The sequence below is a fragment of the Odontesthes bonariensis genome, chromosome 4 (genome assembly GCF_027942865.1).
Source record: "Odontesthes bonariensis isolate fOdoBon6 chromosome 4, fOdoBon6.hap1, whole genome shotgun sequence".
Taxonomy (NCBI): Eukaryota; Metazoa; Chordata; class Actinopteri; order Atheriniformes; family Atherinopsidae; genus Odontesthes; species Odontesthes bonariensis.
In genome coordinates this window covers 26,561,083-26,588,186 of record NC_134509.1, presented here as the reverse complement: position 1 = coordinate 26,588,186, position 27,104 = coordinate 26,561,083, and the positions used below count along the sequence as shown (strand labels likewise).

The 27,104-nt window shown below is 42.1% G+C and overlaps 2 protein-coding genes across 8 annotated transcripts in view; both read right to left on the bottom strand.

The window, feature by feature from the left end:
- Positions 1–15,995, bottom strand: part of htt (huntingtin) — a 41,134-nt gene extending 25,139 nt beyond the window's left edge. For 4 of the 6 annotated variants that reach the window (XM_075463746.1, XM_075463749.1, XM_075463747.1 and 1 more), the window contains exons 1-18: positions 15,595–15,995; positions 14,674–14,757; positions 13,751–13,871; positions 10,705–10,764; positions 10,501–10,580; positions 10,097–10,235; positions 9,805–9,946; positions 9,449–9,627; positions 9,151–9,355; positions 8,006–8,053; positions 7,671–7,748; positions 6,206–6,588; positions 1,727–1,853; positions 1,534–1,649; positions 1,299–1,410; positions 951–1,088; positions 216–374; positions 40–137 (exon numbers count right to left, since the gene is read on the bottom strand). In XM_075463746.1, the coding sequence (XP_075319861.1) occupies positions 40–137; positions 216–374; positions 951–1,088; positions 1,299–1,410; positions 1,534–1,649; positions 1,727–1,853; positions 6,206–6,588; positions 7,671–7,748; positions 8,006–8,053; positions 9,151–9,355; positions 9,449–9,627; positions 9,805–9,946; positions 10,097–10,235; positions 10,501–10,580; positions 10,705–10,764; positions 13,751–13,871; positions 14,674–14,757; positions 15,595–15,692 (2,367 nt within the window). In that variant the 5' untranslated portion in view covers positions 15,693–15,995. The remainder of the gene's footprint in view (positions 1–39; positions 138–215; positions 375–950; positions 1,089–1,298; positions 1,411–1,533; positions 1,650–1,726; positions 1,854–6,205; positions 6,589–7,670; positions 7,749–8,005; positions 8,054–9,150; positions 9,356–9,448; positions 9,628–9,804; positions 9,947–10,096; positions 10,236–10,500; positions 10,581–10,704; positions 10,765–13,750; positions 13,872–14,673; positions 14,758–15,594) is intronic. The other 2 variants (XM_075463748.1, XM_075463751.1) reach the window with 1 other exon arrangement.
- A 1,069-nt stretch (positions 15,996–17,064) lies between these two features.
- grk4 (G protein-coupled receptor kinase 4) overlaps positions 17,065–27,104 on the bottom strand; it is a 48,980-nt gene continuing 38,940 nt past the window's right edge. The window contains exons 10-16 of one of the 2 annotated variants that reach the window (XM_075463744.1): positions 25,644–25,681; positions 25,126–25,215; positions 24,739–24,947; positions 21,721–21,858; positions 20,913–21,050; positions 20,406–20,583; positions 17,065–19,576 (exon numbers count right to left, since the gene is read on the bottom strand). In XM_075463744.1, coding sequence (XP_075319859.1) covers positions 20,407–20,583; positions 20,913–21,050; positions 21,721–21,858; positions 24,739–24,947; positions 25,126–25,215; positions 25,644–25,681 — 790 coding nt within the window. In that variant the 3' untranslated portion in view covers positions 17,065–19,576; position 20,406. The remainder of the gene's footprint in view (positions 19,577–20,405; positions 20,584–20,912; positions 21,051–21,720; positions 21,859–24,738; positions 24,948–25,125; positions 25,216–25,643; positions 25,682–27,104) is intronic. The other variant, XM_075463743.1, reaches the window with a different exon arrangement.

Below are 27,104 nucleotides of genomic sequence, written 5' to 3'. Positions count from 1 at the left end.
GACACAGAAAGGCAGCACTCTTACACAGATCCATCTCACCCTCACTGCAGAGCAAGCCATCTTGCAAGTGACCGAGGATTCGTCTTTTAGAGTTTGCTGGAGTAAAGGCACCAAGTCCACCAGGGAAACCGGGTTACCTGGAGAGCAGACGGGTGTCATGAGCACCATTCAGTCTTTTAGCATAGCAACAACAAGGTTAACACATCAACACTAACCTGTTGCACTCTGTACACTGGCCAGCCAAGTGTGTATGTTGTAACGGGTTTTGGTAAGGGCAGCCTGTATAATGGCTCCACAGAGGATGGCCGTGGCCCCTCTGATCTGGGGGTCCCCGTGCTCAATGAGACCCAGAACATCACTGATATATTGCTGCTCTGCAAGGGCAGGGAAAAATATAGCATGGTCAAAGACAAGTTGTAAATGTTGTGCATTTTGTTCCACTGGAATAAACCCTGTACAGTCCTTCAGGCAAGATTTTTTGACATATCATAGTAGATGAAGCACAATATTAAACAGCAGTAGTGACCACATAAGTGAATGACCAAATTATACAATTTAACATTGTTGTCGCAGTCATGAATTTGCTGACATGGAGGGAGGATGCTAGTCTCTTCATGAATACTGTTCTGTTGGTACAAATATTTCCTCTACAAATAGCACAGAGACTATACACTGAAACATGATCAAGTCTATGAAGTCATTCAAGAGTCTGGTGGCTTCTCATGTCTGATATCGCAGAAAGTCCCAAACATTTAAACTCAGGCAGAGATCTCATCGGTAAAAATGAAAGCACCTTTATTGCAGCCTAAACAGTCTTAATGGTCTAAACTTATCTAAACCGATGCAATACTGTGAGGACTGCTGTAGTCTTAATTTGGTCTATAAATCATTTACTTATCTACCAGGTGTCAGGCATAATCTAAAAAGAACAGCTTTTTTCCCCCTCCTACCTTCAACTGGAATGCCGTCCAGCGGCTCCAGGTAGAGAGAATTAAAGAAGGCTTCAGGATGCAGCGCTGCAGCTGCTCCAACGCAACTGACTGCCAAGGCCTTTACGCTGACTCGCACCTCTTTATCGGGGATCAGGCCTAAAGAAACAAAAGCAAATAATGACAAAGAAATATCAGAAACATACACAAGCCACTCTGAAATAAGATGCTATGTCTTCAGGAGAGTATCCTTGATAAACCCCCCCCTCAAAAAAAAGACATAACTCGTATTTTATCTTTTTGAGATTTGTCATAACAAGGTAAAGGTTCCAATAGTCTTCAAATCTTCTTCATGCAGTTACTACTCACCATTTTTATGTCCCGTCAGCAGGAAAGAAGCAGCAAGAAGTCGTACACAGTGCACGAGTGGCTCCAAACTCTGGTCTGTATAATGTCCAATTGGACCCTTGATCCGTGATGGCTAACAGACATGTGGAGGTGTAATCAGACACACAATTTTCATTTATTCAGAAATCCTTTTCTGATTTTCAAAAAACCTCATTTCCATGGGAAAAGATGTTTCTGTGTGGGTGTGGCTTATTACCTTATTATCAGGTTCGGGTTCAGCGGGTTCATCCTTTGGTACGAAGCGGTCAACGCTGCTGTCTGAACCCTGTCGGTTGTGGCCGCGGCCCTCGAAGAGATGAGGCTTGCTCAAAGCTGCACAGAGCACAAAACGGTTATCAAAAAGGTCGTAACTTTTAGCAGAGCCCGTCTCTGTGTGTACACAAACGTACCAAGTGCCGACTGCAGGAATGGTTCTGTGGGTTCTTCTTGAGAGGAAGATGCCGCTCCTTCATCTTCTTCATCCTGTAGTGTGCCAATCTGCATCCCAGAGTACTGACTTTCGCTGCCATCGAGGACCTTGGTAACACACACAAATACAAAATTCTCAGTAAAGGGATAAAACTTCATTTTTCAAACACACCAAATGTGGGAATTTGTCTCGGTTTTAAAATCAACTGCATGCAAGCTATACCTAAAAAGTATCAACTACTCGAGTTTGATTTACTGAATTGAGGAGGAAAAAACACACACAAAAAAAAAATGACAGTGAAAATCAAACACATTCTGGTACTAAAAGACCTACTGAGTCATGCTCGGGTCAACACAAATTACAGCAAATCAACTGCACACAGGAGGAAGCACAGGCTAGAGAAATTACACAATTGTGGATACCATACTCCAAAAGGAAGAGCCAGCTTCTAATTCAACTAAATTAAGCTACTCTGACTGTGACTTTCAGGTCATATCGATGCCCTTTTGCAGTGAACTAATGCAGTGATAAGGTCTTACTAAATTACAGAAACATATTAAGGACACTCGAGAAAATTCAAAAACATATTGCTTCATTTCGCAGGTTTGTTGAAACAAAAGCAAGTCACAGCCTCACCAAAGGGCAGAGAAAAGGTAATCTAAAAGAAAAGAATAAGGAACACCCAGCCCTTATGCTTCTTCTTTTAAGCCAATCATATGGGATGTGAGGTCTTTCAAAATCATCTGATTTTTGACAGCAAGTCATTCAGAATGAGAGAAAGAAAAAGAGGCATAAATGTATTGTCCATGACAACAAGAGGGGAAAAGAGAGAACAAGCCGGGAAAATTGTGTGCACGGGCTGAGACGAACAAGCCAAGGGAAGAAGAAAGAATGAAGAAAACCAAACATCAACAAGCAAGCACCTCCCAATCAATTCAAAGCTTCCAGTTGGCTGACCTTGTCACTAGTGTTAGAGGAGGAAGTGGCAAAGAAGGAGGAAGAAGAAGAGGAGAAAGAGAAAGAAGACGACGAAGAGGAAGCAGTGTAGACAGAGCAGTCGCTCTCTGTAGCATCTGGACCCTCAGTGGAGGTTGGCGAGGGTGGGGACGGCTCATTCACCCGCGGCAATGGAGTATGTGACTGTGACGAAGCGAGGACAAGGATAAAGGAGGGGGAGTGGGGGGCAAAACCATAGAGGTAGAAGTCAGTACTATCGGTGGGAGGCAAATTATGGTCCCAGGTACAGTACCTTCAATGACGACTAACTTCGGTGTGTAAGACTTTAAAATCCATTCAAATTTCTTAGAGTAAACATGTGCAGCAGAGTTGGCTGGTTGCCCTTGAGCTTTAATCAATTAAGACTTGAGATTAACTTTATTTAAAAAAATAAAATAATTCTAAAACTTGTGCAATTAAAACAACCTCCCAAATCCTAAAGATGTTTCAGACTTATTCATGTTCACTAAAAGTTTTATTTCTCAGCCAGAGAAGCGTAAAATAAAGTTAATCTGCAACTTAAACTTTCAGCCTTACAAGAAAAGTTTTCAACTCGGGGTCACGGGGCGGGCTGGAGCTTATCCCAGCTGTCATTGGGCGAGAAGTAGGGTGTACCCTGGACAGATCGCCATCCATCACAGGGCCACGTAGACGCAATCGAGACATACAACCATCCACGCTCACACTCACTCCTAGGGATGATTTAGAGTCACCAATTAACCCAACATGCATGTTTTTGAACGGTGGGAGGAAGACGGAGTACCCAGAGAGAACCCACGCATACACGGGAAGAACATGTTAACTCCACGCAGGAAGGCCCCAGCTGAGATTCAAACCAGGAACCCTCTTGCTTTGAGGTGCAGGTGCTTACCACACCAGTGGTCGTGGTCCCAATTTTTTTTTTAAAGGTTTTGGATGCATTTAACTTGTTCCTCAGAACATAATTTTTGTGAAGCAATCAGAAATTCAAGTTTCATCTGATTCAACCAACATCTTGCCACAATCTGAGCTCCGTCTCCTCATTCATTCTGGAGCTCCCAACATAAATGTCTGCTTTTAGCCAACAACTTCTTGTGGATATTAATTTGGTGGTAATAAAGACAGAAAGGTTGAAATAAAACTCTGGAAACACACTCGATCAATCAGAAATATTCAGTGTTGCTGGACTCAACTCAAAAGATCGAGATAATCTCAAAAACACTACCCCCCTTTCCTATTGCCCCTTTTAGGGCTGAAATGTCTCCCTTGGGACTCTGTTTTGGCAGAAAAGGACTTTGTTAAAAGACCCTGGTTCTGTAGTCTGAATGCACCTTTCAGTGTTTAATATAGTTTAAAAGAAGCCTGCGACTTGTTCTAAAATAAAAGAAGAAAACTCACCTTCAACATTCACCTTTCAGGCAATCTGCTCCTACAAATTGACTTTTGTGTCTTTGTTATGATATTCTCTGTCAGACATATCGCACGACTAAAACTTGGGATGAGGTATCAGAATTGCATCTCACCCATTTCAAAATGGATGGGAATTATTTCAGGATAATTCTTCTTAATTAACAGGGCGCCAACCACCGCCCACAAGGTTGCTTCACTGAGAAAAAGTAAAAGCAGACAAATCAGCATATTCCTGAAAATTCCAGAGGTTGGAAGTGGTTGCACAAAAAAAGATGCAGAGACACTGGGGGCAGCATTTTATTTTGTGGGCCACCACATGCAGCTGCATACACTCTCTCCTCATTGGGGGAACGCTCGTGAAAAACGCTATCTGGATAATTGGCCTTGCACATGAACAGATCCCATCTGGCTTGAAAGGAGGAGCACAAAAACATGCCTGAAACGGGTTGATTAAGTCAATCATCCTTCACTCTCATGACAGAAAACATTACAATGCGACTTGTAATATCCCTGAAAAAGATCATTCCCCATCCCAAGTTTTCTGATAGGCCAGACTATAAGTTAAACACCTGCTGAGAGGTAAAATGCAATCTTATTTTCTGGCCAATCAGCAGAAATAGAATCTTACTACTTTAAGAGATTTGTGTCATCTCCTATTTAAAGTTATGAAGAACATTTTCTAAAGCGCTCTATTGGCACTGAATTTGGATCCGATTTTAATACTGTATAGCAGTAATTCCCAACCTTCTTTCCTGGAAGCAGCAATCTGAAACTGCATGTTAAGCCAGTCTGGGTGCAACACAGTGTGTCCTTAGGCCGTCCAAAACCTTTTGTTTGCGTTTTTCATGGAAATGCTTGATGCCAAATCAGCTTGAAGGAGAAAGCTCACAGCTGAGGTATTCCATGTCTTTCAGGCTGGAAATGTAGAGGTCAAATGCTCATCGTTCCTTTGATTAAAGCTGCGGTCGGCAACTTTTTTTTAGTCATATTAGCTTGAACTGTCATGGGATTCTGAAAGTAGAATATTAAATAGGCTGTTTAGGAAAAATAACGAAATCTGTAGCTCCCTCTAAAGCCTGTAATCATGCTTGCAAAAACCGAGCGCTCCCGGCTGTTTTTAACCAATCAAGTTAGGGTGGAGGAATCCTACCTGTCAATCACAGCTTGTGCACACGCTGCTGAGCGTGAGTCTGCCCCAGCTTGTGTGCGCGCACACTGGTGTGAACTCACGTGCACAACCTCTTCCACAGAGGGGGAGGGGTTTGGGGGGCGATTCGGAGCTTGTTAGAGGTTGGGGGAGGGACCTGAAAGTTGTATCAGTTCGAATTTTCCGACTTTAGACTCGCAATTTTGAAAACCTGCCGACTGCAGCTTTAATATGCATCGACATCAGTAACACGAAACTCAATTACTTCCGGAAGGATGTTGAAATGTGAGATTATGTAGTGTACAAATTTAGGAAAAGTAAAGTGGAAATCATTGTGATTGCTAATTTTTTATTTAAGTTTGGGTATAAAGAGCATCTTTGCAGTGGTTTTTGATTCATGGCCCTGCTGTAAAGAATTGATGTGTTCTCAAGGCATGCGTTTTAATTGGAAACTGATAAATTAGTTGTTTGTACTGCTGCAGATGTGTTCTTTCAATCATATTTTATTTACCTTTTTATTTATTTTATTCCTCTTCAAAGATGAGACACCAGGTTCGGAACTATTGCTGTACAGCATCACATGGGGATAATGTTTGATTTCGCAAATATAAACAAATTTAGGTCCAACAACTTTAAAACAAATGGCTTAAACATAAAAAAGGGGAAAGGGGAATTAGAGCAAGAACAAAAACATTCGGTCCATTCTACAACTGCTGGCTCTGTGAAGTGTAGCATCATTCATAAACTGAGAACAACGCCATTAGGGACCTAAGGGTTCAGAGTTAATTTGAGCATTGAAGGGTGATTAAATTTGATATCATCTGGGGAAGCTCCTTGTCCTCTACATTTAACACAGAAACACACATACTGTATGCGCAGAGGAAAATTAGCATATAATCAGCTTGTTTAAAACAGAGTCACTCTTACCAATTCTGCTACATCTGAGGGGGTCACGGCTGAGTCGGGTCCCTCTGTAGTCGTCTGGGAGGAGTCGCTGGGTGGAAGTGAGCGATCATTGGTGCCCAGGAGTGTCCCGCCTTCTGCAAGTGGACCTCCCTCAGGAGTTGCATTCTCTGGTGTGGTGTAGTCAGCCGTCTCTGGGGTAACGTTAGCCCCACCACTGGAGCTGCGACTCAGCATTTCCTCCTCATTGTCATTGGGTGATTCAGGGGTGCCCGATGCAGATGTCCCGCCTCCACCGCCCTGATCAGAGGATGCACTGAGGTCCACAGAGTCTCCGGGCTGCAGAGTATGCTGGGAAGAGCGTGGCTGCTCGGTGATAATGTCCACCTGGGCTGTGGAAGCTCCGTCTGCACAAACAATGAATATTGTTAAGAAATATGTTTACACATTTTTAAACTGTTATTTATTGTTTGCAAATAAATAAAGGATGACAAAAACAGAAATAGTACAGTGAAGGGGACAGGGCGGGTGGTATGTACGAATCATGGAGGGCAGTCTTGGCATATGAATTACATTATTTTGTCACATTTTTGTTCCAAGTATATGCTTTGTATGATAAGAGGAATCAGCTCTGGATATAACAAAAGAATGGAGATCAGGTTTTTTTTCAAAGTGGGAAACTTTGTACTTTAAAATTTGAAGTAAATTTCTTTAAATCTGCACGATGTGCTAACAATCTGAGCGACTGATTTATGTTCCGTCTTTCGAGTTCAGTAAAATAGTTTCTTTGGCGATGGTTAAAGCTATTAAGATAAAAGTTTGAAGGTGCTTGGGTATGGTTAATGAGGATAAATTGTTTAGAGGTAACAGAGTGGGATTGTGGGATGCTGTGAACAGCTCTCCCACAACCAGAGTAGTTCCACTGTCGGACAAAGCCAGAGTGCATGGACACAATTATCTACTTCAAAGGGTACAGAATGAACCCGTATTGGTGTTACTAAAACTTCTGACAGTTAAGTCTGATGCCCATTAGTTTGTGAGATTTTTAATTTGTGCTATCATGTGGAGAGTTGTTGAGACTATGGATGTCAATTTAATCGTTTAAAGTTTCTTTCAACTGTATCTACTGGAACTGCCACTGAATAGGTGCCCCAGGTAGGCTATACCTCTCCATGCCCATGCAGGGAAGTTAGTGTGTTACTTTTCAGTTTTTAATAGTGCATTCTCCCAGACGGGGGTAAACGTGGAGGGACAAATTTCAAGAGAGCAGCACCCATTGTATTTGATTTGAAGCAGTGAAGACCTGTAACTGATCTGTCAATGAAAGCAATGTGTTGAATTGGGAGTTCCTTATATAGAGTCCATTCAATGTCAAGCCAGGCAAAGTTTAGCTTTGTCACCTTGTCTTACAATATGAAAATGGCAACACTGTCACTAAACGGTCAACTACTTTATAGTTCTGCTATATATTCTGCTGGGTCAGTCTCACCTGTGAAGGCTCCAGTCGTGACCTCAGTCCTCTCAGGGTCATCCTCTAACCCATCCTCCTCCCCAGAAAGTATTTTACCTGGAAATTACAAATTTATTGTCAACGAGAGACATCTGCAATAACACCAGGCTTAGACAAGGGAAAAAAGGATACCAACACCTGGAAAGAAGCTATTTTCTTCCAAAAAGTGCAAGAATGTACTGTATCTATTTTTCAAACATATCAAAAACTATTTTAAATCCAAAGCCTTGTTGTGGGGGTGAAGGTATTGCCCATACCATGACTGAAACAACAGAAAGAGGGTCAGGTTAGCAGGAGATAAATAGACTAGTCACCTCTCTGTTTCCTGAGAAGCAGTGGACTGCAGGAGGACCCTCCCCCTGCTGCAAATGGCAGGAAAAGAGGAAGCAGAAACAGGAGGTGAGAGGGAGAAAAGCAGCAAAAGCTCACAAAGACTTAAAGGAAACAAAGACAATTATTGAGAGACTATATTAGTGATATAAGGAGTGAGTTATAGAGCAAAGGCAAGGCCACAAACATTGACCACGGCAGAAATTAGAGAGAAGAACCAAAACAGTTTGATTTCCAGGAAAGATCAGTATGCATTATGCATGCAGTATGCAACGACTTGAGGCTGATACATTGGTGTGCCAAGTGGTTGGGACATTAGCTGCTTTCGGACAGAGTAGTTATAAGAACGCAGTTATCAGAACTGTCCTAGTCGAATTCCGTTCTGATAACTGTCCTTCCCCAGCGGAGCTGTTTCAGTCTGCATTCGCACATGAGTCGGGACCAGGTCGGGACTGATGCGCCGTCTGTGTCAGTGACGTGTTACTTTAGCCGTTTAGCGCCACATTCAACAACAAAACAAAACCTGGTAAAAGTAAGGAGAGAACAAAAACCACAACAAAGAAGCTAATATGGAGAGCGGGGAGGCCACTGTGTTCATGGTCTGCATGATGGTGATATTAATCATGGACGATCACATCAGGTGTCTAATATCGAGGCTGGAAGAGCTCACAGAGAGAGTCAGGAGACGAAGGATCGAGCGCAGGCGATACTTCTTGGTTTCATGAAGGAAGGAGAGCAGAGCGCTACAGACAAAGGAGACGAAGGGTAAGTTTAACTTATTAAACACGCTCAGGTTGTGTCTGTGTCGTATGAGTAAACATTTCAGCCATGACAAGGGGCGTAGCTACCGACCACCAAACACCTCCGTCAGATGCGTTCTATAGAACCCAGAACAGACCCGACCTCGGAGAAGGAGCTAAAAGGGTTATAGGAACTGAGGGCGATGGTCCCGAGTTCCTGTATGTCCGAATGCGGGAGAAAACGGCGCCGTGGATTAAAAAGGTTATAAGAACTGCCAAAGGTTCCTGCAGTCCGAAAGCAGCTTATGTAAATATTTTAAGGCCCTGATCACTCAGCACCACAGGGAAGACCAGCTTTAAACACTGTCCCAATTGATTGATGAAATTACCAATGAGCTCAAGAATGCTGCCCGAACGTGCACGGCTCTCAGTGTCCTGACGAAACACAGTGGCATGAGGAATGCTGCCAGCCGTGATGAGCATGTGCAGAAGCGCTGGTGGAGGAGTCCTGAATATCTGCTGCAGCAGTTCCAGAGCAGCTGTAACCACATTGTGATCCCAGTGCTGTGTGTAGTGTAGGGTCAGCTCGTACACCTTAAACAGACACAGAGTTAGCCGGCAAATAACTGTACAAACATTTGCAAGCTCAAAATCAAGTACACCTAATACAAACACTTTCACTCGCACCTGTAGTAGCTGTTCAGGGGTTGGCTGTACATCAGCCTCCTTTCTCATGACCCCAAAGCTTCCTTTGAGGCTGGTGGTGTTGACTTGCTGCTGCAGAAGAGGCATCAGGTAACGAAGAGTTAACAGCACCCCCAGAATTAGGTGGCTGGGGTGTTCCTCATCTACTGGAACCAACAGACCTAGGGGGAAAAAAAAAAAAAGGCAGGTTTGTAGGTTTCCTTGTCTTATTGGACTGCAGTTGTACCCAGTTCAATACCAAATTCATTCATATCTTAGTTGAAATAAGGTTCACTATAAAGTTTCGAGCAGAAAGAAATGAACTTGCATATGTGAGTTTGGTTAATTGTGTGACCTACCCAGCAGCACATTAAGGAGCCAGGTGTAGAAGTAGCTGGTGCGTCTGGAGTGTTGGCACACACTGACGGCAGAGCTGGCAGCCGTACGTCTAATGGTTGGTGAGCTGGACTTCAGGTTGGCAACAAATGACTTCAGCAGCACCTAGGAAGAAACAAATGAGGGCGAGACGAGAATGAAACAAGCTTCTAGGGTTCACAGATATACGTCAACATGTCTCCTATAACATAACAAATAAAATTAAAAAAAATTAAAAAATAAAAACTCTGTTCCTCCATACAAGGGGGTAGATACCTTGACTTCGCCATCGTTAGCAAAGTGTCCCAAGGCTGCCATTATCTTGGGTATTGCTGCAGCCAGTGTCTCCTGCACCGTTTCCTCCTGACGCTTGGTGATTCTGGTGAGGCACGGCAGCAGGTTGACCAGATAAGGTCTTCACCACAAAGAGACAGATAAAGGGTCAAGTACGAAAACAAAAATAAGAAGGAAAAGAGATGCTGTAGTACAGTGATACTGTGATGCTGTTACCCCTAGGACACGAGGACATGAACCCTGCAATACTGAAAATAATCAACTATGGTGGGTATATTGCAAAGAACCAAAGGAGATGCAGTATCCAGTGGGAATTCATCTGCATGAGCTTAAGCAAAGGGGGGCCATAATGAGGTATCAACAGTACATTCACAGTGCATTCTTACCTGCATTTCTGCGGTCGGATGAGGTGGGCAAGCTCAGCAAACCTCCACAAAGCTGCCCTCAGACTCCTAGAGGCACCATTCTGTTAAGGGATTCATTTTCAAATATGTCAGCACTTTTTGAGAATTGTCCTGTTGCAAAAACAACAACAGGAAAAAAAAAGAAAAAAAAAAGCTCTTCCTACAGACCCATGTGTAATTTGTTACCTTTTTAATTTCTTTGTACAGCTCCAGCTGCAGTCTAGGCAAGTTTGAGTCCATCAGCGCCTAAAGATTCAAAACAAAAGATCCCAGGGAGCAGCATGAATGATTAAACATCAAAAACAAAAACTACTACCATCTGATGATAATATACCAACTGATTGTCTATTAATTTAACTATTTTCTGAAAAATAAATAAATAAAATATGTAAAATCCCCTGTAAGGAGGAGTTTCAACTCCCACCTCCGGCAGAGCTTCAACCATGTCCCGGGGGAGGTGGGGGACATTGAGCCCGAATGGGCCATGTTCCGTGCCTCCGTTGTTGAGGCGGCCGACCGGAGCTGTGGCCGCAAGGTGGTCGGTGCCTGTCGTGGCGGCAATCCCCGAACCCGCTGGTGAACGCCAGTGGTGAGGGAGGCCGTCAAGCTGAAGAAGGAGTCCTATCGGGCCTTTTTGGCCAGTGGGACTCTGGAAGCAGCTGATGGGTACCGACAGGCCAAGCGGAACGCAGCCTCGGCGGTTGCTGAGGCAAAAACTCGGGCTTGGGAGGAGTTCGGGGAGGCCATGGAGAATGATTGCCACGATCCTCGGTGGCAAGGCCCCGGGGGTGGATGAGGTCCGTCCTGAGTTCCTCAAGGCTCTGGATGTTGTAGGGCTGTCTTGGTTGACACGCCTCTGCAGCATCGCGTGGACATCGGGGGCAGTGCCTCTGGACTGGCAGATCGGGGTGGTGGTCCCCCTCTTTAAAAAAGGGGGACCGGAGGGTGTGTTCCAACTATTGGGGGATCACACTCCTCAGCCTCCCTGGTAAGGTCTTTTCGGGGGTACTGGAGAGGAGGATCCGCCGGATAGTCGAATCTCGGATTCAGGAGGTGCAGTGTGGTTTTCGTCCTGGCCGTGGAACAGTGGACCAGCTCTATACCCTCAGCAGGATCCTGGAGGGTGCATGGGAGTTCGCCCAACCGGTCTACATGTGTTTTGTGGACTTGGAGAAGGCGTTCAACCGTGTCCCTCGGGGACTCTTGTGGGGGGTGCTCCGGGAGTATGGAGTGCCGGACTCCTTGATATGGGCTGTTCGGTCTCTGTATGACCGGTGTCAGAGTTTGGTCTGCATTGCCGGCAGTAAGTCGGACATGTTTCCTGTGAGGGTTGGACTCCGTCAGGGCTGCCCTTTGTCACCGATTCTGTTCATAATTTTTATGGACAGAATTTCTAGGCGCAGCCAGGGCGTTGAGGGGGTCCGGTTTGGCGACCTCAGAATCGGGTCTCTGCTTTTTGCGGACGATTTGGTTCTGTTGGCGTCGTCAGGCCGTGACCTTCAGCTCTCACTGGAGCGGTTCGCAGCCGAGTGTGAAGCGGCTGGGATGACCATCAGCACCTCCAAATCTGAGACCATGGTCTTTGGCCGGAAAAGGGTGGAATGCTCTCTTCGGGTCGGGAATGAGATCCTTCCCCAAGTGGAGGAGTTCAAGTATCTCGGGGTCTTGTTCACGAGTGAGGGACGAATGGAGCAGGAGATTGACAGACGGATCGGTGCGGCGTCTGCAGTGATGCGGGCTCTGCACCGGCCCGTCGTGGTGAAGAAGGAGCTGAGCCAGAAGGCGAAGCTCTCAATTTACCGGTCAATCTATGTTCCTACCCTCACCTATGGTCACGAGCTGTGGGTAGTGACCGAAAGAACGAGATCGCGAATACAAGCGGCCAAAATGAGTTTCCCCCGCAGGGTGTCTGGGCTCTCCCTTAGAGATAGGGTGAGAAGCTCGGTCATCCGGGAGGGGCTCGGAGTAGAACCGCTGCTCCTCCGCATCGAGAGGAGTCAGATGAGGTGGCTCGGGCATCTGGTGAGAATGCCTCCTGGACGCCTCCCCGGTGAGGTGTTCCGGGCCCGTCCCACTGGGAGGAGGCCCCGGGGAAGACCCAGGACACGTTGGAGAGACTATGTCTCTCGGCTGGCCTGGGAACGCCTCGGGGTCCCCCCAGAAGAGCTGGAGGAAGTGGCCGGGGACAGGGACGTCTGGGTCTCTTTGCTCAAGCTGCTGCCCCCGCGACCCGATCCCCGGACCAGCGGAAGATAATGGATGGATGGATGGATGGATGGATGTAAAAACCTAGTTCAAGGCTGGAAAACATATGGTCATTTTCTAATAGCTTTAGCTATTATTCCACTGGTGTGCGATCTAAATACGCCTTGTTTGGTTCAGAGTCGTGGGATTCTTTATGATTCTTCATATTATTTTTATACTTCATATTTTTATAATTCATATTCACTGAAAAGATAAAGGACAGAATTACCAATGTTTCTTTTTTTAAATATATAGGTATACAAGTAAACATTTAGCTGAACATTTAACAAAACAGAAAAATCTAATTCAACCAGTACATTTGAACTCAGATCAGAGCACTCTGGAGTAAGCTTAAAAGATTTAACTAAAGAACAAATAAAAAATGGTACCTCTTTCCTTAAGGCAGACTTAGCAAAAGGAGACTTAATGAGTTTTTCTCTGCAGAGACAGCTGCCTGCGTTGTCTTTGTTGCTTCTTCATTTGTGTTCAGGATATTTTAAGGTTGCAATATTCGAATAGTGTACAAACAATATCAAATCACCATGTGTAGGTGTGACGATTCTACAAATGAGAGCACAAGAGCATGCGGGCTCACTGCACTTTTTCATAAATCCAGTGTCATCATTGCACTGATATGTTCAAGTGTGGACTTTTGTATATGGGCTTTATTAAAAAACTGACGTGACATTATCAGTTAAAAAAAAAAAAAAAAAAAAAAAAAAAAGTTGATTTCTTTCTCAGTTTCCCCATAAACAGATGTTAAATAACTCCAAGTAAATTGCAATGATAAAACAAGATGCAAATTCTAACTTTACCGTTTATGTGAGAACCAGTTAGCCACGAAAGCGTGTGCAGTGACTGTGACTGACTGGAAACTTGATAAAACTAAACATACATGCCTACAAGAAACAAACCAGTTAAAATAAGTCAGTGGTCCAACCAAAAGTCAAAGTAAAGAACGAAAAGAGCTTTGCAGGGTCACACTCACTTTGATGATTTTGTTTAGGCACTCATCAGCTACCATCCGGACATCCGATTCGCTATCATCACTGCAGAGAAGGAACATCTCCATGGCAATGCCCAGGAGTTTTTGAAACTCTGGAGACGTTCTATTTTCAGAACCAAAGAACAGAAAACTCAGACAAATATCGAGCATCAACATATAAAACTTGCCAACATGTTGACATTTCTCATATACACCAACATGATATCTACATCAGTATTTATTGAACTGCTCAACTTCTACCCTGAACTCCCTAAAACAAAATGGTTATTAAGGGTATTTAAGGCTATTCCACCAAACATGTCAACACGGTAGGAAACGTACAGTGCAAACAGACTTTATAGAGAAAGGACAAACTTGTATATATTTATCTCATTGCACAAAAATTTGCAAAAAAAACACACCTTGGAAATGAGTGCTACCATCTTGTGTGGGTGTCATAATGTGCAACCAGAGGCTGTGCAGTGGTGATCAAGCTCTGATGTTTACTCTAAGGCCCAATCCCAATTCTTTGACACTTCCCTTCAATTTTGCAAGTAGAAAGAAAGTTTCTCTGCACAGCCTATGTCCTCAAGTCTGACTTGCAGGTAGATCTTGAACACTCATCCTCTTCCCAGACAGATACAGGCTAAATGTAGCAGAGTGCCTTAAAGGTCCCCCTAATCTGTGTATCTAAAACTAAAACAGGAGTAACATAAAGCAATACTCTGTTGCAGAGATAGTTAGGATTTAGTGCAAATTTTTAATGTGTATGTAAGTGCCATGTAAATAACATCACAATCTTGAGTGAATACTGGCCAACTAGTAGTGAATACTGGATTTCAAAACATATTCATGTTCAAATGAGAGGCCCTATTAAAATGTGGAAACCCAGCAAAGGTATTAAAAGTTTAACAATAAAATCCTACCTCAGTGACTGAGCAACAATATTTTCACATATTGTCAGGCAGTGGGTCACCCTGTCCTTCTTTGTCGTAGCTTGCTCCTTTTTTCTGTGGAAGTATCAAGACAGAAAAAAAATGATATCTTTTGCTTATTAACAAACAGCCAAATAGATAGAACAGTGAATATAAGTAATCAGTTCACCTCCCTGTAAGAAAATGATGGCACAGCTCAATGCGGTGCATACAGTATCACAGAAAAATCAAAAGAATGAATGAAAGGAACCACACTGTAACCTAAAGCTAATTCAGGTTTCTTTAGTAAATGGGTGGAGATGATAAGCACGTTATCACAGACCCATTTATCTGCATTTACTCATAAAAGAGATATCCAAATAATTGATCAGCAGACCATAACATCAGTTACACCATGAGGGATGTATGGGTAAATCCACTTTTCATGATGACTGTGGATAATCTGAGCTGCCATGGCGTCTTTGCATCGTTGCAATGCATCAATCTACACCAACTTCTATAACGTTCCTTTCATCTTTTTCATCGTTTCACCTTGAAGAAGCGGTCAGACTCTTACCAAATGCAGTTTATAATACTTTATTTCGTATGCAATTATTTAAAACATGTTGGTGCTGTTGACTCTTTCACAGGTGCGTGGGCATCAATGAACAGCTAGTCTGATTGCCATGTTAACAGAAAAGATTCCGTCCCTGGCAACAAGTAGACCTAAAATTACTTAGAAGGTTCTTTTCTCTAAATTTTTTATACAAGTTACTTATTAGCATAAATATGCTAAAACTACATAATAACAAACCTTGGTTAGCTACTTGACAGGCACAAACGTTACTATTGAGCTAAGCTAATTGTCTACCCCAATGGCTGTTAGCTACCCATCCCCACTGGACAAAAAAAAATAAAAATAAATCAACTTACTGTCTTTGGACAAGCTCCTCTGCTGTTGGTGGTCCCTGCTGTTGCTGGAATGATTTCAGAGACTCAAAGGCCTTCATCAGTTTCTCCATGGTGGCCATTTTATCAATCTACAATAAACGAGCTAGCTTGACTCGCTAATATTTACTATGTGCGCTAACTAGCTAACACAGTGTTAGCGCACAGAGCAGGAGGTGCGTAGCGTGACGAGAGTGCTAACACTGCTCGCGACTGCTACCACCCGCTCTCCGCCTTCTCTTCTTGAAAGATATCACTTATTCTTTCTCAGAGTTATTCCTATATGGACCAAATGTTGTGTGGAAAAATGCCATTTTTGATGCAGTGTTGCGTTCCTCCGATCAATCACACCAGGAAGTGGCATACGTGACGACTAAACGAGAGAGGCGGGGTGTAAAGTCAGCTGCCAATCAGAGTGTAAGTTTACATTGATTGACGTGATAGTGAGCCAATAACTAATGACGTTTTTTTTCCCTTTTGTTGTTATTGTTAGTCACGGGGCCGCTAAAATCCAGACCGCAGAATAGTATCGCTTGACCAGTTGATTCTGTGGCTGTATTTCTGCTCCAGCGACGAGTTTGGGAACTAATAATGCGATTAAGTTTGAAAATGACGTTGATAAAACCTGGCCTTCAGTTGACATTGTATTGACTAGCTTGTAAGTGTATTAGATAGATGGAAGAATGGAGTCTATTATGGAATCTATTATTTTCATCTATAACGATCTCTTATTTAGCTATGATAACAACGAGGTGCTTTAGTCCTGCCTGAAGGAAAATCCAACATGTCACTAGTTATAAATAACAGCATGGCACCACTTTCACACCTTCCAATTTTGCCCATTTGTCCACAACATGATAGAAATAAATCAAGACACAATTTTTTTTTTTTTTTTTTTATACAAATGGCAGTGTATTATTTCATAATTACAAATGTCAGATATGATACAACAACCAGTGATACAACTTGTACAAGAATTAACAATGACTGCAGTGGTTGAACATCATGACTGTACAGATTCAAATTAAAGAAAAAATATGAAGTTCCAGGCCCAGTTTGAATTCAAATAATCTGTTTGCCATTCCTCACTTCCTTGAAAATGTCACTTATAACCGTCATCTTTTTAACAAAAGTCAAATTCTGAAGCACCTCCTGACTTACACTGGCACTTTACCCCAAAACTATTTTGAATTAACGTCTAGGAACGGAGGATCTCCCACTTATAGATGCTGCTGGTGAGTGCTAACCTAATTTTGGGGAGATGGCTTGACTCACCATCAACTCCTTGAAGGACAGGAAGGAGAGAAGGAAGCTTGTTATCCAAACCAGGCCAAGTCAGCTGGTCACTTTGCCATTCATAGAGTTGTCCACAGATACCAGTGAGACACATTGGCACTAGAAGGTCATTTACATATACAAGGAACCTGAAGTATTACAAACTGATACATGCTTGAGTAATAAAACATATGCATTTTTTTTTTTTTTTTTTTTTTTTAAACAGGCATTGCAATGCACTTAGTGCGGACATTCAAATTAGTTGAACTGTTTGAGGTTCCATTATATGAAGGAATTTCTCTCAGAGGACGGAAAGTTTAACAGGTCAAAAAAAAAAGCGGGATGTCAGGATATACCTTGGTTATTGGCACATACAATAAAGGCTACCAGTCTTTCTTCAGTTAATTCTTCAGATAACTAAACAAGTTTAATTTACTGAATGTTGCTTTTGGTATCATTGGCAAAAAAAAAAAAGTCAAAGACACTTCCCATAATCATTGTCAAAACACCATAATGCACTGAAACCAAATATAATCAATCACTGCTATTTGGGTGGCATAAGAGAAGAGATCTTCTAAACAATTACAGAGGCATGGGTGGTAGACACAGTATAGATTCCCTGTGAGAATGAGTGAATATGTGTTAGAGCTTAGTTACATGTTAGAAATACATCATTTACAAGGTTTTTGAGGCTAAAGAGCTAAAAGGATCAAATCTACATAGGTAAGTGATATTAGCGTCAAAATGTGCCCGGGAGCAAAAGACAAAAAAAAAAAAAAAAAAATTTAAAAAAAGACTTCCTTTTCTTTTTTTAAACAAAGACATATAAACTTAAGTGACAATAAGCCAGCAACAGCTGGATGCACACATCTGATTCTGGTAATGGAATGTGCAACATGAGACAAACTTTCAGAACAAGCTACCTCTCCACATTGGTTCATTAGACTGGGGACTATACGCGTACCATGTATGCAGTATTGAAGTCATGGAAGTTAATGTGAGTAATATTCAAGACCTAAAATCATTCTGAGCTACTTCACTGACAAAATGCAAAAACTGCTTTCTATGGAGGTGAGGTTACGGGATCAAATTGAATTTATAAATTCATCTTTCATGTCACTAAACTAAAAAAATGTATAGCTAATGCTCTCTAATGCACTAAACTGAACAAAGCTCCATTAGCTTACAGTGAAACATACACACAAAACTAACGTCTCAAGATGGATTATTCACAGCATTAAAAACAGGTGGGGTGGAAGGTGGGGGGGAGTAAACAGCAACCGCCTCAAGATCAAAAGCCAAAAGTAAACATAAGGGGTCCTGATTATTATATGGGAAATGTACAGACAATGAATTTGTTCATAATTCATCAACTTGCAAGGAAACACTTCTATTATAGAACAGAAGTGTGTAACAATTGACGCTCTGCAAGAAGCTAAGTGTTCTTGGACACATCAGGGTTCATTTCTCATTGTGGCTGCACAGAAACCGTTTTACTGCTCCAGTCCATTTTCTAGTCAAGGAGCTAGAAGCTTTCTGGCAGACTAAAAAAAAAAAAAAAAAAAGAGGCAGAGCAGACTACTAAGAAGTTTAAAAGGGAAAGGATTTCCGCAACAGAATAGGATGTAAAATGTAGTACAACAAAAGCAGAGAAAGAGAAGAAGGGGGGGAAGATAAATCACAAAAAAATCTTGTGCCTGAGTGACCTATGTGACAGACAACAGTTGAGCTCCCAGTGGACACACTGTCAAGCTGATTAAATTTAAGCTCATGGCCTTTAGCAGATCAGAAAAGAATTTTGAGAGTTTCAGCAATGATAGTTATCGGGTCTTTTCAAATAGAAAAATGGCCTGCCCAATGTTTGGGTTTCGTATTTAAAGAATGCTTAACTATTGCCCATGCTGACTGAAAGAATGTCATAAATAAATTCATTGAATGTCTGCCTGAAGTGAGTCAGTACAGGCATCAAGAGGACCGTTTACTTCACATGACATCCAGCCCAACATGCGTAGCTTCTGAAAAATAAAAAAATGTTAAAAAGGGAGGGAGGGGTGGAGGTCTGGAAAACATGGGAAAAGCTCAAGCAAGCATGGCATCAACAGGAAGGACAGACTGGATTAATTTCCTCCTGATCATTTGAATCTACACACTTCATTCAGATCCACCTGAGCCTTGAGGCTTAGAGTTAGTTTGGGATCAGGTGGAGCTGACATGCTAAAAACGCATCGCATTTGCTGAATGAATAACTAACATACAGCACGTTTAAAAACAAAAAGGTCTTACGCTACATTGAAGACAATTAAAAATGACTACTGGTACTGTGCTCCCCAATACACATCGTTCATACTTGTTCCAAAAGAAAAGATAAAAAGGAAACTAAAATGTAATGTATGCATTCAAGTGGTACTTTTATGGCTTTTTGTACAATACAACCTTTAGTGAAAATATACATCTAGACATAAATTCAAGTACAAATGTACAAAATCTTTAAACTCATACTTTTTTCTTTAATTATAATACACTTTTAATACAGCTCATAAATACAGGTCAACATTCACTGAGTTCTTAAGATTTGCGCTCGGTTGGAGTTTGTGGTGAAGCTCTGCGGCGGAGGGGTGCAGGTGGAGGGAGTGGTTTAAAGTCATGAGGGCCCTTCGATCTCATCGTCACTGTAACCGCTCTTAAAACAGACCTGGGAAGAGCCAGAAAATGAGTGTGTGTCACCAACATGGGAAACTTTCATAACCAAACAACCTCATATTTGTGAGATGACGTCACGTTCTGCAAAATCTCCGACCTCGATCACATCAGAAGTAGTATTTCAGTACTTTCAAAGCAGATTTCCCCCACTGCTATTCATGTACTTCAGGCAAGGACACAGGTTCGATAACAACTACCGAATATGATGAAACTGGTCAGCCTTCCCGTAAGCCGGATGATATAACAAATAAAATAAGAACTTCTGAGTCAGTCTGTTTTGTTAATGCACATACCTACTTACAAATCACTTAAAATGTATAATTGCCTTGAAGGAGACCTGATATTCATAGATAAAATTGCATCTTTACAAATCAAACTGAAGCTATAAAAGAACAGAAGACAGGAGTTTGAAAAAGGAAGGTGGACATACTCCCCGTAATGTCAGTGAAAAGCACAGCAGAGAATAAAAGTCAAGATAGCAGAGAGACTCCAACAGAAAACAGGTTTTTAGAGTCATTTATCACCTCTGAAAAACATGCTGTGTTATCATGCAAAGCTTAAAGTCGGTTTTTTACCATATCTGCAAATCGGTATCCCACAGGAAAACATCATGTTACAAAGTCACAGATTGAAGAAAGAATATGCAGAGGTATTGGAAAAGGGACCGTTCAACCCCAGAGAAAAGGAGGAAAAAACAGGCCTTAATACTCACAAACTCAGACTAGTGCAGTACTAAACTTCTGAATTTCAGGAGTTCAGAGGCTGAGTTTGGACAAGGCCTGGGCAAAAGGAAGCAAGGAAAGGAGGAAAAGAGGAAGTACCTTAGCCCCCACCCCCTCGAACAGTTGGAGGAGCGCTAGCACTTGCCTCTCTTCTGAACAGGCGGTAGAAGAACCCTCTCTTTGGTGGAGGGTTGGGTCGGTTCACGTCCAGGTCTGAGCACAGTATCCCATCCGTCTCATAGACGTTGATTTCTTTGAAGCACTCCATCTCAATCATCTGCACAGGAGGGCAAGATCGAGAAATTAAACCCGATACTTAACACTTTGAGAATTTACTTTACAAAAGACCAGTAACTGAATAGCTGTTAGTCATAAGTCCCAACCCTCTGTACAGGTAGCTTGTAGGCGTTCATGATGCAAATAAACTCCTACACACACATGCACTCAGAAAATCCCACAATTCAAACAAATCCCAAGTTTATCCATATATATTCCTCTTAAAGCCAGCTACATGCTATTTGGTCAGATATTCGTACAAGTTGTGCTTGATCTATCCACTGTGGGGTTTAACAATGACATCATCTCAGTGGCCTCTGCATGCAGTACCTCGTTCTGCCACGGGATGGGGACACTGCCTGTGACAAACTTGTGATAGAAGTCATCATCCGTGGGGTCAAGGTTCACGCCTTTGACAGTGGAGAACTGCTCAATGTCTAGGACGTCTTTACAGTACACGGCTCGAGGCTGAAAGAGAGGTGGAAGAAAAAAGGATGGAGAAAGAAAAAGAGACAAGTAAATGAGAGGGGAATTGTTGGAAGAACAGTGAAAAGTGCTTGGGGGGGGGCATTAAACCTAACACTTGAAGTTGGACTATTTTGAATAACATGACCCAAGAACTCTTTGTCTTGCTACATTGCTACTCTGTTTTTTCTTCAGTGTGGTCCAACTGAACTGCATAAAAATAGAATCACAGATAACACTATCAGCTTTCAAGTATTGATTTAACCTCTCAGGCCACACTCACTCACTCACTCTAAATATGACACTGAAAATGCAACAATTCTCTCCACGAGCAGACTCGTTGTCCCAGGCCAGGAGAGCATACGACACAAAACACAAACTCACACTTAAACATATGTATGTACGACCAAATCAATCCACTCTTCCCTAATAAAAGATTGTACTGTAGGCACTGATGATCAACAGAAAACAGAGAAGTTAAACTCTGGACCCTGAAATTACACACCCACTTCACACCAGACCCGCTGGCTACCATGATAACAACCTTGTGTTTGTTTACTTGTGACAATGGTATTTCCTGTATACTGATCTGCGGCCATCATGGTTTTAAGCTGTGAATCGGGCCTGTATGACGTGCATGTGCTGTTATTATGCGTGTGGGTGTAGCACTTACATCAGGGGTGAAGGGAGGGTCCAGCATGTTGGCCTCTAGCCGCTTGAAGTTGATGTTTCTGAAGATCCGGTGCCGTTTGACCTCTATGGCCCCACAACCCTTACATCCCAGCCTCTCCTTGGGGTCCTTAGTGAGGAGCTGAGATGCAGCAGGAGGAAGGAAAAGAGATTTAAACATCCTAACTCTGTTAGAATAGCTCAAGTGGGTGAGGCAGACAAATTATTGCTTGATTATTTTCACACGAGAGAGAGCAGAACCTCTGTTAAAGACTTCTCCATAAATAAATCAAACAAAAACTAGAATGTCTGATAAACCCTGAGAATATTACAACTAATCCATTTAATTCAGTGTGTACACAACACACATATGGACAAAGTCAACATGTATCCAACCTCACATATTCTAAAAGACTATACAAATCCATACACTGAGGGGTGGATGCAGCACTATCATGGCTCTCTCAGGAATTCCGAATTACCACCACACCTCCGGCAGGATTGTAAAGTGGGCAGTTTTGTGATTGGACTACCAACAAACGCTCACCAACTGTGTTGTCACCCTGATCCTGATGGTTTCACATTCAACAAACTGACGCCGTCTCACTTTTCCTTGCAAAACTTTACGCCAGGCTTCAAAGCAGAATTTCTTTTTTTTTTTTTTTTTTTTTGCTCTAAACCACTCATATCGCTCGTCTATTTTTGGCTGTGGTAATAGCCATCTCACTGGCACAAAAGAGACTATTCTACCCCTCCGCTGCTGCATTCTCTCCTCTTCTTTTGTTATCTTTCATCGGTTTCTTGCCGAAACCCTTCTTCCCCCTGCTTCCCTCACTTCTCTTCTCCCTGGGGAGTCTTTAAATCACTGAACCATGGGTCAAAATGTTCCACTGCGCCACACACAAAAAAAAAAAAAAAAAAAAATCTGTCCCTCTGCCTCCTGCTCAGATCACAATACGGGGAAGCTCAGTGGCTCCCTCTTGGAAATTGTGTCACACGGAGGAAGTAAAAGAGCCGAGCAAGTTTTAAAAGCACAGGCTACTTCCTAAACTAATCAATACTTCCATATTAAACAGATTAAAATGGCTGTGTTTAATGTGAATCTGCTAAATGGAGCATTTCAGCCTTTCTTAATTCACTGTTTTGGTTTAAAAAAAATGTTTTTTTGATTTTCTGTTTTATTTCTCTTCCTTTGCTCTAATTAACATCGACTCTGGCAACAGAAGGCGGCAGCTGCTTTTAGCACAACACAGCTCTGATAAACCCATCAACTGCTCCACCACAATAAGAAAAAGAAAACAAAGTTCTTAGGTAACCAGTGAACTCTAAGTGACTGCTGGGGTTTTTTTTTTTTCATGAGTAAATAAAGGGAACTATTATCAGTGTCAGTTTTGTGTTTACAGCTTGCTTTGATGCCCTGAAGTGTTAAAACTATGATCTTTGTACATGTTTAAATAGTTTAGGATCAGAGCTCATGTGTCCAAAGAAATTACACCTACACACGTTCATATCAGATGGTTTCATCTTTCAGTGTAAACAGGACTGACCCAAACACAGACAGCGTAGAGATTGTGTTTTGCAAGTTTTCTTTTACTGTTCATTTCGATACCTCTATTAACAAAAATAAATCCTATAATAATGTAATATTTAGCACTTTTTTTTGGGCTGCAACCAATAAATCACCTCCACATTTATGGGCTCTCATTTTCCCTCTAGTTAAAAACAAAATAAGCACACAGTGGTACTGCGATGTTTGGCTTTGCCACCAAACCCATAATGTTATTTTCAGTGTTTCAGTGAGTATATATTGAGCATCTATACATAAACAACTTGGGATGGTAATTCACCACTCAGGTGCTATTAAACCCCAATAAGAAATATAAAAAAAGCCTAAATTCTGGTAAATAACAGTGGTGGAAAAATGACACTTCTGTTAGTTTAATCCAGCAGTTAATTCAAAGGTAAATTAAAACGATCATGATCACTGTACAAAAATGATCGAGATCATCTTAAACGATTGCAATTAGGCAATTCTGTTGTAATTGGAACAGGCGTCGCCATGAGCGGAAACAGAAATGAGCTGCATGATTTTTCACACAGTGCACACTGAGTTTTACGCCTTTCCTGTAGCTTATAGAAGTGAGCTACACTGAGCTGAAAGGTACTGCACTGCTGAGGCCCCGCATGGCTGTGCGTTTTCTACGCTGCTGCGTTGAAATTCTTTACACTACTGAAGGCAGTGGCTTTACAGCAACTGTATGAAAGCTGAAATTTGAACTTTCAGCGTATAAAAGTTTCCCTTTTACTGAAATTACTGCACGGCGGAAATAAAAGGGACCTTGGAGAAGTTGGTGAGTATCACCACAGTACCAAAGGAGTCCATGAATGGATTAGCAGAAGTATGAACGCGAGAAAGCAGCACATGGTTGCAAACGCAGAATGTAGATTATTGCATCTGAATTATGAGCAAGCAAGGTGCAAATACAGCCTAATGCATATTGCATGTTTGTTTCACAAGCATCATCGTTGCACCTATCAGTATGCCGTGTCAACAATGTTTTTGAACATTTGCATCTTAATTTCGGCTAAGATGACATGGACAAGGCATAATAAATGCTGACATCATTGTGATCAAGTGTTGGGGACACACTGCAGGAGTTTTGGTTGTTAAACCCAGAGAACATATCAGATTAGAGAATATATCATTACTATAAAAAAGGAAACTATATCACGTTTTCTCGCAGTAAAACCAGAGAGAAACTACAAAGTCTCTGATAACGCAGTGCAACTGGGTGGCATCACGAGGTTCTACCCTGCTTCATATCTTAAGATCTTAAGACCATTTCTGCACTAATACACACCTGTTTGTGTAATTCATGAAGACATTCAGCTCAATACATAAAATCCACAACGTTTTTTCTTGAGCCACCCCCTCTGAAACATTCCGCTTTAGTCTCCCTTCAATAATCATTAACCTCTTTTGCTCCTTTCAATCTTTCTTCTGATCTTGCTTCATCCTCACCTGTCTGCAGATGTCCTTCGCCTCTTCAGAGAACTTCTCAGAGTACTCCTCCGGGTCCTCACGCACTCGTCGGTCCACCTCCTCCCGCTTGACTCGCTCCTTGCGTTTGCGGAAGGGTGACTGGCCCTGGATCATCTCAAAGATCAGACAGCCCAGCCCCCACCAGTCCGGGCTGAAGGTGTAGCTCTCGCTCTGGATCACCTCGGGAGCTGAGACGGGAATGAAGAGCGAGAGGTCAGAGAAAACTGAAATCTTCATTGGGGAGAACTGAGAGGGAGTCATCAAAGAGGTGTGTGCAGAGACGTTCAAAGAATAAGTGCAGTTGTTTTAGAAAAAAAAAAGAAGAAGAAAGGCCGCACTGATGGGCCAACAGGACAAGATTCTTACCCATGTATCCAACAGTGCCAACTCTCCCTCGTATCGTCCCCCCTTCAGGGATTTGAACAGCAAGGCCCAAGTCTGAAATTCGGATGTGTCCTAAAAACGACCCATAGAAAGTTTATTTCACAGAAATAATACTAACAGTGAAACCATAAGTCATAAGAACAAAGTTCAAAGACATGCTGCCCCAACTATGATCTTACTGCACAAAATTATACAAGAATTAAGGGGAAAAAAAAGAGAGAATAAGAATAATAAGGTTGAAGAGAGATGCAGACATTTCGCTACTTTAAGATAACAAATCTGAGAGAATTAATGACATGGGAGTATGACTCAGAAGAGGGGAAAGCTGTCTTTCAGTCTGTGAAAGATGTGGAGACACACTGTTCAGCTTGTTTGTTTAGGACATTGTGAGCTAAAAGTTCTATCAATAAGATTATGAAGAAACAAGAAGAGCCCACATATTAGCTACCGCTGCACTTAATAAGACTATTAAAAAAAAAAAAAAGAAGGAGAATGCATACCGCGGTCATCCAGAAGGATATTTTCAGGTTTTAAATCCCTGCAAAGAAAAAAATTCACATTAGGGAGGCCAAGACTTACAGGACCATGGATAAATGTTGGTCAAGTTTAACATTTTGTCATTCTGTTGTCTTTTACAGCCCTGATGTTTTACTACAACTTTCATGTGAAGCATTAGGTGGAGTATCTTTGCCCAGCTCTATATTTGTGTTGCCCTGTACTGATATAAACAAACGGCAACCTTAAACCTAAAAGCAGAAGTTTCAGCCTTTTACAGAAAGCTTCTGGCATCATCTCAAATCAACAAACCATGTTGGTATTTCACTTAAAACTTCTCACAAGTCATACATTATTTTTTAAACAGTGTGATACAAAAAGTTAATATTTTAGTATAATAGTTATGAAATCGGAGAGCTGGGTCTCAACTAAACTACTGTCAGCTGAAATGATTTTAAAATAATGCCAGCTCTGAAGTTTACTGTAACACATGCAGAACTCAGTGAACAAAGTATATGTTTATATGCACATGAGCCATGGAGATCATCAGTGTTTATGTTACCATTATTCTGAGCCCCCCCGGATTTTGACAGGTACGCTACACCAATACACCAATGAAATCACTACCCTATGAATCCAGTCACACTTCAACATCAAGGACATTCTTTCCGCTCTTTTCTTACTGAACACATCTCTTTAAAACATCAAAGCTGGGACAAATAGTTTGACACATAGTTTATGGTTTCTTTACCAGTTAATTATTGAGATTTGTCAATTTGGTCACAATGTAGTATTCTCACAAATGTATTTTTGTCACGACTGACAAACGAGGTCAAGATCAGGTTCTTTTGGCTCCTCCTTCTGCTTCTACTGTTTATGCCAGAGTCCACCATGTCTGATAGAGAACAACCGGTAGAAGCCAGGAAGAGTCTCTAAAGGACCACAGGTAGATCTCTGTATGCTGTCTGTTGGTGCTTTGAAAGCATGCATCTGCATGTTATAGCCTGCGTTTTACTGCCGGCTTTAGTCTATGGAACAATTTGAGCTGTGGGCTGCACTGCGTTGTGATGGCGCTGTTGTTGTTTCTTTATCTTTGCCCTGCTCAGGAAAATACAGAAGTCAGTGATCAAAAATCAAAGGAGTGGTTGCCCAACAATTTGAAGCCTTTTAACGCATCTAGTTTTCTCAAAAAGAATTTTGCCGTTTGATGAGAAAGTGTGGATGATGGAGAAAAGGAGCTGCATGTGTAGAGTAGTGCTGCTTTAAGAACAACCAAAGGCATAACGCAGTAGAGAAGTAAACTCCTTCATCTGTAAAATCACTGTAGTACTCCTTTAAATACCAGAGGGCGTTTTCTTGATTTTCTGGCTAACCACTTAATGTCCTACAACCAATTTACATAACGTGGTTCTCGGACTCCAAACCCTCATAAAAGTGAGTCCACAAAGACACAAATCCTCAAAATA